This window comes from Lipophrys pholis, assembly GCF_963383615.2.
Source record: "Lipophrys pholis genome assembly, contig: SCAFFOLD_44, whole genome shotgun sequence".
In the NCBI taxonomy this organism is placed as follows: domain Eukaryota; kingdom Metazoa; phylum Chordata; class Actinopteri; order Blenniiformes; family Blenniidae; genus Lipophrys; species Lipophrys pholis.
The window spans coordinates 180,001-191,695 of NW_028291857.1; the positions used below are offsets into that span (position 1 = coordinate 180,001).

Consider the following 11,695-nt stretch of genomic DNA (forward strand, 5'->3'; position numbering starts at 1 on the left):
GGTGAAGATGTAATGGAATCTTCCAGGGCCTAATATCTATCTAATATCTATCTATCTGTCTACCAACCTCCCTCCCTCCCTCCCTCCCTCCCTCCCTACCTCCCTACCTACCTCCCTACCTCCCTATCTATCTACCAACCTGCCTCCCTACCTCCCTATCTACCTACCTCCCTACCTACCTCCCTAGCTACCTACCTCCCTACCTCCCTCCCTATCTATCTACCAACCTGCCTCCCTACCTCCCTCCCTACCTACCTCCCTACCTACCTACCTCCCTAGCTACCTCCCTATCTATCTACCAACCTGCCTCCCTACCTCCCTACCTACCTACCTCCCTACCTACCTCCCTACCTACCTACCTCCCTAGCTACCTCCCTATCTATCTACCAACCTGCCTCCCTACCTCCCTACCTACCTCCCTACCTACCTCCCTATCTATCTATCTATCTCCCTACCTACCTCCCTACCTACCTCCCTACCTACCTACCTCCCTAGCTACCTCCCTATCTATCTACCAACCTGCCTCCCTACCTCCCTACCTACCTCCCTACCTACCTCCCTACCTACCTCCCTACCTCCCTACCTCCCTCCCTATCTATCTATCTATCTATCTACCTACCTACCTCCCTACCTACCTACCTCCCTAGCTACCTCCCTAGCTACCTCCCTATCTATCTACCAACCTGCCTCCCTACCTCCCTACCTACCTACCTCCCTACCTACCTCCCTACCTACCTACCTCCCTAGCAACCTCCCTATCTATCTACCAACCTGCCTCCCTACCTCCCTACCTACCTCCCTACCTACCTCCCTACCTCCCTCCCTATCTATCTATCTATCTATCTATCTATCTATCTACCTACCTACCTCCCTACCTACCTCCCTACCTACCTACCTCCCTAGCTACCTCCCTATCTATCTACCAACCTGCCTCCCTACCTCCCTACCTATCTATGTGCTGAACGTGAACGGCTGAATCGAAGGTGACTCTCAGCTTTCATTATCTCATTGTGTTGTGTATCCCTCCTCATTGTGTTGTGTATCCCTCCTCATTGTGTTGTGTACCCCTCCTCATTGTGTTGTGTATCCCTCCTCATTATGTTGTGTATCCCCCCTCATTGTGTTGTGTATCCCTCCTCATTATGTTGTGTATCCCCCCTCATTGTGTTGTGTATCCCTCCTCATTATGTTGTGTATCCCCCCTCATTGTGTTGTGTACCCCTCCTCATTGTGTTGTGTATCCCTCCTCATTATGTTGTGTATCCCTCCTCATTGTGTTGTGTATCCCTCCTCATTGTGTTGTGTACCCCTCCTCGTTGTGTTGTGTATCCCCCCTCATTGAGTTGTGTATCCCCCCTCATTGTGTATCCCCCCTCATTGTGTTGTGTACCCCCCCTCATTGTGTTGTGTATCCCCCCCCATTGTGTTGGACTCCTCCAGCTTCACACTATTTCCTCTGTGACTGGAACATTCAAACAATCTTTAATAAACTCTTCAAAATAAAAGAATGAAAGTATGAGCTTTAAAACAGGTGTGTAACATCAGTCAATGAATCTAATATCTGCTGCGTGCTCACACACTCAGTCAGGACAAATCATTTCATATCAAAAATATAGAAATAAATACAAATGATTAATGTTGAAAATAAAAATAAACTAGAACCTGAGCGTACGGGACAATAGAGGCACACAACACTTAAACAATGTTAGTTAAAACCAGTGGAACGTTGAAATTCTAATCACACTGCTGGAGTTTGACTTCTACTGAGGAAAACATTTGAATTAGATGAAATGAAATCTTTAACGACTGAATTCATCATTTGAAGATTATGAACCAGAGCTTCCCGTACAAGTACATTTGTACTTGTACTACTGACACTGACCTACCTATATTCATCCTTTATCTTTTGCGTGCCATGATTTTCTTAAATGTTTTTAATACTGTCATATAGTGCGCTACTTTCCTTCATGTTTTTAACATTTAGATTTTTCTATCCTAGAAAAACCTGTTTGGGAACATGTATTCAAAGTATTTCACTGCACAGTATACTGTGTAGAGCTGTTGTGGCTGATAAAGGACTGAGCGCCACTTTCTGTGTAGTATTGTCAGATTAGTAGAATAATTCTTCTTGACATTCTGAATGTCTGCTGAACTTTTCCTTTTGTCACTCCTGCATTCATCTTATTGTTACTTTTTACTGACAGAATTTAATGAGTCATCATTTTTACATTCTCAGTAATATCTCAAAACCTGAGCTGACAGTGTGAGTGTGTGTGTGTGTGTGTGTGTGTGTGTGTGTGTGTGTGTGTGTGTGTGTGTGTGTGTGTGTGTGTGTGTGTGTGTGTGTGTGTGTGCTCATAATAATTTGGATGAAATGAAAAAAGCAGCAGCAGCAGCGCTGGACGGAGAGGGAATCTCAGTGCGTATTGAGATTCCCTCTCCGTCCAGCAGCAGCGCTGGACGGAGAGGGAATCTCAGTGCGTATTGAACATTTTAATAAGAGCTGAATTAAAGAAGAGGAAGTAAAGAAGCGGACGTGCAGCAGATGGACAGATGTGAAAAGACCTTGTGTCCACAGCCCGTGACGCTGTCGGTTCAGAGGAAGAAGAGAAAGTACCGTATTTGGCGTCCCACAGAAACACCATTGTGGCGGTCCCGGTGCTTCCACACGGTCGGAACTCTCCACTGCAACCTTCCGGATTCCGTCTGAACCTCTTCACTTCCGTCTTTCTCCGCTCAGCACCACATTTCACGGTGTCCCTCTGTCTGTGCGTAAAATCTGTGCGTAAAAACTGTCCGTGCGTAAAAACTGTCTCTGCGTAAAAAGCGTCCCCGCTGAACTGTGCGTCAGAAGTGTGCGCTCCTCTGGTGGGAAGATGTTCCTCGGTGTGACTGAGAGATCAGAGTGTCATCACAGTGAGATTAAAGCAGGATAGGAACTCTGCGCGTGCGAGCCTCTCTGCTCCGGCGTCAAGCACCACTGTCCCGCACACACAGACGCACTTCAAACCGGCAGAGCCCCGCGGCCGCGTCACCGGCCGCCAGCTAATGGGAGGCTTCAGGCACAGTGACGTCACACGAGCTACGACCAATCAACTTGGCGTCCGTCGAAGCCCGGACCTCAAAAAGTGTCAAATAAAACAGAACGGGTCTGAACAGGGAAAGATCACAATGGATCCATAGTGAACTCTCACAAACAGGCCTTCAGGGCCCTGTTCCTTCAGGCAGAGCGGCGAACATAAACAGGCCTTCAGGGCCCTGTTCCTTCAGGCAGAGAGGTGAACACCCTGTTCCTTCAGGCAGAGCAGCAAACAGAAACAGGCACTTCAGGGCCCTGTTCCTTCAGACGGAGCGTTGAACAGAAACAAGCCTTCAGGGCCCTGTTCCTTCAGGCAGAGAGGTGAAAACACTGTTCCTTCAGGCAGAGCGGCAAAGAGAAACAGGCCTTCGGGGCACTGTTACAGGCCTTCACAGCCCTGTTCCTTCAGGCAGAGAGTTGAACACCCTGTTCCTTCAGGCAGACCAGCAAACAGAAACAGGCACTTCAGGGCCCTGTTCCTTCAGACGGAGCGCTGAACAGAAACAAGCCTTCAGGGCCCTGTTCCTTCAGGCAGAGAGGTGAACACCCTGTTCTTTCAGGCAGACCGGCAAACAGAAACAGGCCTTCGGGGCACTGTTACAGGCCTTCACAGCCCTGTTCCTTCAGGCAGAGAGTTGAACACCCTGTTCCTTCAGGCAGAGCAGCAAACAGAAACAGGCACTACAGGGCCCTGTTCCTTCAGACGGAGCGTTGAACAGAAACAAGCCTTCAGGGCCCTGTTCCTTCAGGCAGAGAGGTGAAAACACTGTTCCTTCAGGCAGAGCGGCAAACAGAAACAGTCCTTCAGCACCCTGTTCCTTCAGGCAGAGCGGCAAAGAGAAACAGGCCTTCGGGACCCTGTTCCTTCAGGCAGAGCGGCAAACACAAACAGGCCTTCAGGACCCTGTTCCTTCAGGCAGAGCGGCGAACATAAACAGGCCTTCAGGGCCCTGTTCCTTCAGGCAGAGAGGTGAACACCCTGTTCCTTCAGGCAGAGCAGCAAACAGAAACAGGCACTTCAGGGCCCTGTTCCTTCAGACGGAGCGTTGAACAGAAACAAGCCTTCAGGGCCCTGTTCCTTCAGGCAGAGAGGTGAAAACACTGTTCCTTCAGGCAGAGCGGCAAAGAGAAACAGGCCTTCGGGGCACTGTTACAGGCCTTCACAGCCCTGTTCCTTCAGGCAGAGAGTTGAACACCCTGTTCCTTCAGGCAGACCAGCAAACAGAAACAGGCACTTCAGGGCCCTGTTCCTTCAGACGGAGCGTTGAACAGAAACAAGCCTTCAGGGCCCTGTTCCTTCAGGCAGAGAGGTGAACACCCTGTTCTTTCAGGCAGACCGGCAAACAGAAACAGGCCTTCGGGGCACTGTTACAGGCCTTCACAGCCCTGTTCCTTCAGGCAGAGAGTTGAACACCCTGTTCCTTCAGGCAGAGCAGCAAACAGAAACAGGCACTACAGGGCCCTGTTCCTTCAGACGGAGCGTTGAACGGAAACAAGCCTTCAGGGCCCTGTTCCTTCAGGCAGAGAGGTGAAAACACTGTTCCTTCAGGCAGAGCGGCAAACAGAAACAGTCCTTCAGCACCCTGTTCCTTCAGGCAGAGCGGCAAAGAGAAACAGGCCTTCGGGACCCTGTTCCTTCAGGCAGAGCGGCAAACACAAACAGGCCTTCAGGACCCTGTTCTTTCGGGCAGAACGGCAACACAAACAGGCCTTCGGGGTCCTGTTGCTTCAGGCAGAGCGGCAAACTGAACAAGCCTTCAGGGCTCTGTTCCTTCAGGCAGACCTGGCCAGAGCAGCTCCAAGAAACACTCTTTTCATTTAGACATTGAAAATTCCACTGGACGTGCCTCTGTAAATCCTCTGTGTGTGTGTGTGTGTGTGTGTGTGTGTGTGTGTGTGTGTGTGTGTGTGTGTGTGTGTGTGTGTGTGTGTGTGTGTGTGTGTGTGTTAAAGCCGACAGAGGGCAGTGGAGGACCTGAACCTGCAGCAGCTTCCCTTCCACAGGACACAGCGAAAGACCAGCTCAACCTCCTATATACTGTTTATGATATGAGATGATATGAGATGACATGACATGACATGACATGACATGACATGACATGACATGACATGACATGATATGATATGATATGATGACATGACATGACATGACATGACATGACATGACATGACATGACATGACATGACATGATATGATATGACAAATAATAATAGATGAAATCTTTCATATATGAATAATAATAAACCCAGACCAGCTCAAACTCTGAAACAGATTTTTTTTAGGGACGCCGTACAATCCAAGGTAAAGTGTCCCCTGAAGACACGTGTCCTCTCTTCGGGGGGTCACAAGGACAAATTGGAGGACCAGTCGATATTGAACGAACCAAACACCAAATATGATATGGTCATTTTAAAGCACATAACTGAACCAAAGATGCTTATTATATATATCCATATTTATATATATATATATATATATATATATATATATATATATATATATATATATATATATATATATATATATATATATATATATATATATGTATAAAGCCCTGGGAGGTGTTGCTTGATTTGGAAGGGCCGAACTCAATGGGATCCTCCCACAACAATTTTCTTGGGTGTGTCCCTGGTGTGTTGGGATTGCCGGGGAAACAGGGGGCCCGTCTCCGGGGTATCCTGTGTTGCCCCAGGGCCACCTTGGGGGGCCTGTCTCCGGGGTATCCAATGTAGCCCCGAGGCCACCTTGGGGGGCCTGTCTCTGGGGTATCCAATGTAGCCCCGAGGCCACCTTGGGGGGACTGTCTCCGCGGTAGCCGGTCTTGCCCCCGGGCCACATTGGGGGGGCATGTCTCCGGGGTATCCAGTGTTGCCTCGGGGCCACCTTGGGGGGACTGTGTCTGGGGTAGCCGGTCTTGCCCCCAGGCCACATTGGGGGTGGCCCTCCATGGTGGCCGGCCTGTGGCGGTGCCGGGGTGACCGCTGGGGTTGGTGGGCCGAGATTGGCGTTGCGGTCTGTGTCAGGGTGGGGGTTTGGGGTGGTCAGTCTTCCCAGGAGACGACACTTCAGGACTCTTTGGTAGCGCCCCCTGCAGGGTGATTCTTGATCAGAAAATCTGCTGGAAACCTCACATAAAACATGTGAGAGCAAAAGTAGCACGGCGCCGTGGAGTGATGGAAAGCAAGGCAGAGTACTGTATATTCTGTATTCTACACTGATGGTACCTAATTTAAATTACTGTGTGGAAATATGGGGCACTACCAAGAAAATCACCTTACATTCACTGAGCACAATACAACAAAGAGCCATTCGTATAGTAAATAATGTAGGATATCACAAACACACCAATATACTGTTTTTAAAACTACACACCTTCAAGTTTGGGGAACATGTTGAATTTAAAACTGCACAAATAATGTATAAAGCAATAAATAAACTGCTCCTGTAAACACACAAACTGTTCAAAGACAGAGCGGAGTGGGTTGTTTAACTTTAGAGGGAAACTAAACCTGAAACACAATTCTGCTCGGACCAATTTAAAAAGTACGTGTGTTTCCATCTGTGGCCTGTTTTGTGGAATGACAACAAGATCCTTCCTAACCAGACCAGGTGTAGGGTCCCTCCTAACCAGGAGGTGTAGGGTCCCTCCTAACCTGGAGGTGTAGGATCCTTCCTAACCAGACCAGGTGTAGGGTCCCTCCTAACCAGGAGGTGTAGGGTCCCTCCTAACCTGGAGGTGTAGGGTCCCTCCTAACCTGGAGGTGTAGGATCCTTCCTAACCAGGAGGTTGTAGGGTCCCTCCTAACCAGGAGGTTGTAGGGTCCCTCCTAACCTGGAGGTGTAGGATCCTTCCTAACCAGGAGGTGTAGGGTCCCTCCTAACCTGGAGGTGTAGGGTCCCTCCTAACCAGGAGGTGTAGGGTCCCTCCTAACCAGGAGGTTGTAGGGTCTCTCCTAACCAGGAGGTGTAGGGTCCCTCCTAACCAGACCAGGTGTAGGATCCCTTCTAACCAGACCAGGTGTAGGGTCCCCCCCAACCAGGAGGTGTAGGGTCCCTCCTAACAAGGAGGTGTAGGGTCCCTCCTAACCAGGAGGTGTAGGGTCCCTCCTAACCTGGAGGTGTAGGATCCTTCCTAACCAGGAGGTTGTAGGGTCTCTCCTAACCTGGAGGTGTAGGATCCTTCCTAACCAGGAGGTGTAGGGTCCCTCCTAACCAGGAGGTGTAGGGTCCCTCCTAACCAGGAGGTTGTAGGGTCTCTCCTAACCAGGAGGTGTAGGATCCTTCCTAACCAGGAGGTGTAGGGTCCCTCCTAACCAGGAGGTGTAGGGTCCCTCCTAACCTGGAGGTGTAGGGTCCCTCCTAACCTGGAGGTGTAGGATCCTTCCTAACCAGGAGGTGTAGGGTCCCTCCTAACCAGGAGGTGTAGGGTCCCTCCTAACCTGGAGGTGTAGGATCCTTCCTAACCAGGAGGTTGTAGGGTCCCTCCTAACCAGGAGGTTGTAGGGTCTCTCCTAACCAGGAGGTGTAGGATCCTTCCTAACCAGGAGGTGTAGGGTCCCTCCTAACCAGGAGGTGTAGGGTCCCTCCTAACCTGGAGGTGTAGGGTCCCTCCTAACCTGGAGGTGTAGGATCCTTCCTAACCAGGAGGTTGTAGGGTCACTCCTAACCAGGAGTTGTAGGGTCTCTCCTAACCAGGAGGTGTAGGGTCCCTCCTAACCAGACCAGGTGTAGGATCCCTTCTCACCAGACCAGGTGTAGGGTCCCCCCCAACCAGGAGGTTGTAGGGCCCCTCCTAACCAGGAGGTATAGGGTCCCTCCTAACCAGACCAGGTGTAGGATCCCTTCTAACCAGACCAGGTGTAGGGTCCCCAACCAGGAGGTGTCGGGCCCCTCCTAACCAGGAGGTTGTAGGGTCCCTCCTAACCAGGAGGTGTAGGATCCTTCCTAACCAGGAGGTGTAGGATCCTTCCTAACCAGGAGGTGTAGGGTCCCTCCTAACCAGACCAGGAGGTGTAGGGTCCCCCCCAACCAGGAGGTGTAGGGTCCCTCCTAACCAGACCAGGAGGTGTAGGGTCCCCCCCAACCAGGAGGTGAAGGGTTCCTCCAGGACTCACAGGAGAACTCGGTCATGGCTGATTTTCTGAGAGCTTGGCCACAGGGAAATGTTAAACAGTCCAAAGAGATTAAAAGAAAGAAAGAAAGAATGTATTACCGTGAGCGGTAAGCGGGTGGGTTTTGCCCCATGGGGCTGATGTTTGACACCTGGATCAAGAGGTTCTGCTCACTTGAGCCCCTGGAGGAATGAAGTGAACCACTGCATCCAGTCATGTCCGCTCGCTCTCACCTTTCACCTAACGCTCGTTAATAAATCATGGCGACAGAAATAAAACGGCCGAACTGTGAGCAGGAAGAGATTACGAGCAGGAACTGATTGTGAGCAGGAACTGATTGTGAGCAGGAAGAGACTGTGAGCAGGAAGAGGCTGTGAGTAGGAAGAGACTGTGAGAAGGAACTGATTGTGAGCAGGAAGAGACTGTGAGAAGGAACTGATTGTGAGCAGGAAGAGGCTTTGAGTAGGAAGAGATTGTGAACAGGAAGAGACTGTGAGAAGGAACTGATTGTGAGCAGGAAGAGACTGTGAGAAGGAACTGATTGTGAGCAGGAAGAGACTGTGAGAAGGAACTGATTGTGAGCAGGAAGAGGCTGTGAGCAGGAAGAGATTGTGAACAGGAAGAGACTGTGAGCAGGAAGAGATTGTGAGTAGGAAGAGACTGTGAGCAGGAACTGATTGTGAGCAGGAAGAGACTGTGAGAAGGAACTGATTGTGAGCAGGAAGAGGCTGTGAGCAGGAACTGATTGTGAGCAGGAAGAGACTGTGAGAAGGAACTGATTGTGAGCAGGAAGAGGCTGTGAGCAGGAAGAGACTGTGAGCAGGAAGAGACTGTGAGAAGGAACTGATTGTGAGCAGGAACTGATTGTGAGCAGGAAGAGATTGTGAGCAGGAACTGATTGTGAGCAGGAAGAGATTGTGAGCAGGAAGAGATTGTGAGCTCTGGAGGTTCTAGGACTTGTTACTGCACTCAGTTCTGATTCACTACTAATAGTAGTTCCACACCCGTATTTGAGCTGTTTTCAATCATTGATCAATCATTGATTCTTCTTTCAGTGGCTGCAGATGCTCCAATAGCACCAGATCTTCTGGACCTGAACATGAGCACCAGTCAGTCCCCCCCAAACATCTGGTGTTCCAACAGAACCAGAAACATTCATCTGATCTCTGGTGTTCTAACTTGACCTCTGGTGTTCCAACAGAACCGACCAAAAGTTGAGTTCCAGATTCTATGAAGGGGCCATCAAACACACAGGCTGGAATATGATATTTTAATTAGACAGTACTCCATCTATTCCAAATGGAGTAGAACTGAACAGCCTAGTTCTGCAAGTTTCTGCTCCTCTGAGTCTGGTTCTGCAGGTTTCTCCTCATCTGTGTCTTGTTCTGCAGGTTTCTGCTCCTCTGAGTCTGGTTCTGCAGGTTTATCCTACTCCTCACCGGGTTCTGCAAGTTTCTCCTCCCATGAGGCTGGTTATTCAGGTTGGTCCTGCTCTGAGCCTGGTCGTTCAGGTTGGTCTTCTTAGCCTGGTTGTGCAGGTTCACCTCCTCTGAGTCTGGTTGTTCAGGTTGGTCATCTGAGCCTGGTTGTTCACGTTGGTCCTGCTCTGAGCCTGGTTGTTCAGGTTGGTCCTCTTAGCCTGGTTGTGCAGGTTCACCTCTTCTGAGCCTGGTTGTTCAGGTTGGTCCCGCTCTGAGCCTGGTTGTTCAGGTTCACCTCCTCTGAGCCTGGTTGTTAAGGTTGATCGTCTGAGCCTGGTTGTTCAGGTTGGTTCTGCTCTGAGCCTGGTTGTTAAGGTTGGTCGGCTGAGCCTGGTTGTTCAGGTTGGTCATGCTCTGAGCTTGCGTGGGCAGGTGTCTCCTCCTCTGAGCCTGGTTGTTCAGGTTGGTCCTCTTATCCTGGTTGTTCAGGTTGGTGATGCTCTGAGCCTGGTTGTTCAGGTTGGTCCTGCTCTGAGCCTGGTTGTTAAGGTTGGTCGGCTGAGCCTGGTTGTTCAGGTTGGTCATGCTCTGAGCTTGTGTGGGTAGGTGTCTCCTCCTCTGAGCCTGGTTGTTCAGGTTGGTCCTGCTCTGAGCCTGGTTGTTCAGGTTGATCGTCTGTGCCTGGTTGTTCAGGTTGGTCATGCTCTGAGCCTGGTTGTTAAGGTTGGTCGGCTGAGCCTGGTTGTTCAGGTTGGTCATGCTCTGAGCTTGCGTGGGCAGGTGTCTCCTCCTCTGAGCCTGGTTGTTCAGGTTGGTCCTCTTAGCCTGGTTGTTCAGGTTGATCGTCTGAGCCTGGTTGTTCAGGTTGGTCCTGCTCTGAGCCTGGTTGTTAAGGTTGGTCGGCTGAGCCTGGTTGTTCAGGTTGGTCATGCTCTGAGCTTGCGTGGGCAGGTGTCTCCTCCTCTGAGCCTGGTTGTTCAGGTTGGTCCTCTTAGCCTGGTTGTTCAGGTTGGTGATGCTCTGAGCTTGCGTGGGTAGGTGTCTCCTCCTCTGAGCCTGGTTGTTCAGGTTGGTCCTCTTAGCCTGGTTGTGCAGGTTAGTCCTGTTCTGAGCCTGGTTGTTCAGGTTTGTCCTGTCCATGTTTAAAGGCTTCACGCTGCTGCAGATGAACTGTCACTGGAGTTTTGGATCAATGCCAATCTGCACTCCTCCTGGCCACACTGCCACCGACACTGGTGAAAAATGGAATGCCTCTAGTCTGGACGGCTGATCTCCATTTTCACTGCCTCATCTGCAGACAGCTACAGTGAGGAGTTCACCTCCTTTGAGGAGATCGGGTCTATTGAGGAGATCAGCTCCAGAGAGGAAATCAGCCCCTTTGAGGAGATCAGCTCCTTTGAGGAGATCAGCTCTGTTGAGGTGATCAGCTCTGTTGAGGTGATCAGCTCTATTGAGGAGATCAACTCCTTTGAGGAGATCAGCTCTGTTGAGGTGAACAGCTCTATTGAAGAGATCAGCTCCTTTGAGGAGATCAGCTCCAGTGAGGTGAACAGCTCTATTGAGGAGATCAGCTCCTTTGAGCAGATCAACTCCTTTGAGGAGATCAGCTCTGTTGAGGTGATCAGCTCTATTTAGGAGATCAACCCTCAGATTTTGTCTGTCACCTCAGATTGAGGGTCTGTCCCCTCAGATTGTGTCTGTCCCCTCAGATTGTGTCTGTCACCTCAGATTGAGGGTCTGTCCCCTCATATTGTGTCTGTCACCTCAGATTGAGGGTCTGTCCCCTCAGATTGTGTCTGTCCCCTCAGATTGTGTCTGTCACCTCAGATTGAGGGTCTGTCCCCTCAGATTGTGTCTGTCACCTCAGATTGAGGGTCTGTCCCCTCAGATTGTGTCTGTCCCCTCAGATTTCAATGAATAACCTTGATCATGTCTTCACTTTGGACCTCTGTAGTACTTTAAACCAGTACTCCTGACCAGGCCAGTGCCAGACGTGTCCTCGTGTCTCCGTGTCTCCGTCCACTCTGCAGGTGTCGATGCTCCATCCACAGTTTTTGCTGCGATCAAATTCTTTGCACGATCG

The 11,695-nt window shown here is 50.4% G+C and overlaps 1 protein-coding gene across 1 annotated transcript in view; it reads right to left on the minus strand.

Moving 5' to 3' along the window:
• The window catches only part of runx1 (RUNX family transcription factor 1), a gene marked incomplete at both ends in the record, with an annotated part of 43,420 nt that extends 40,775 nt beyond the window's left edge, over positions 1–2,645 (minus strand). The window contains one exon of the mRNA XM_080494119.1: positions 2,618–2,645. Coding sequence (XP_080350245.1) covers positions 2,618–2,645 — 28 coding nt within the window. The remainder of the gene's footprint in view (positions 1–2,617) is intronic.
• Between the last annotated feature and the right edge of the window lie 9,050 nt (positions 2,646–11,695).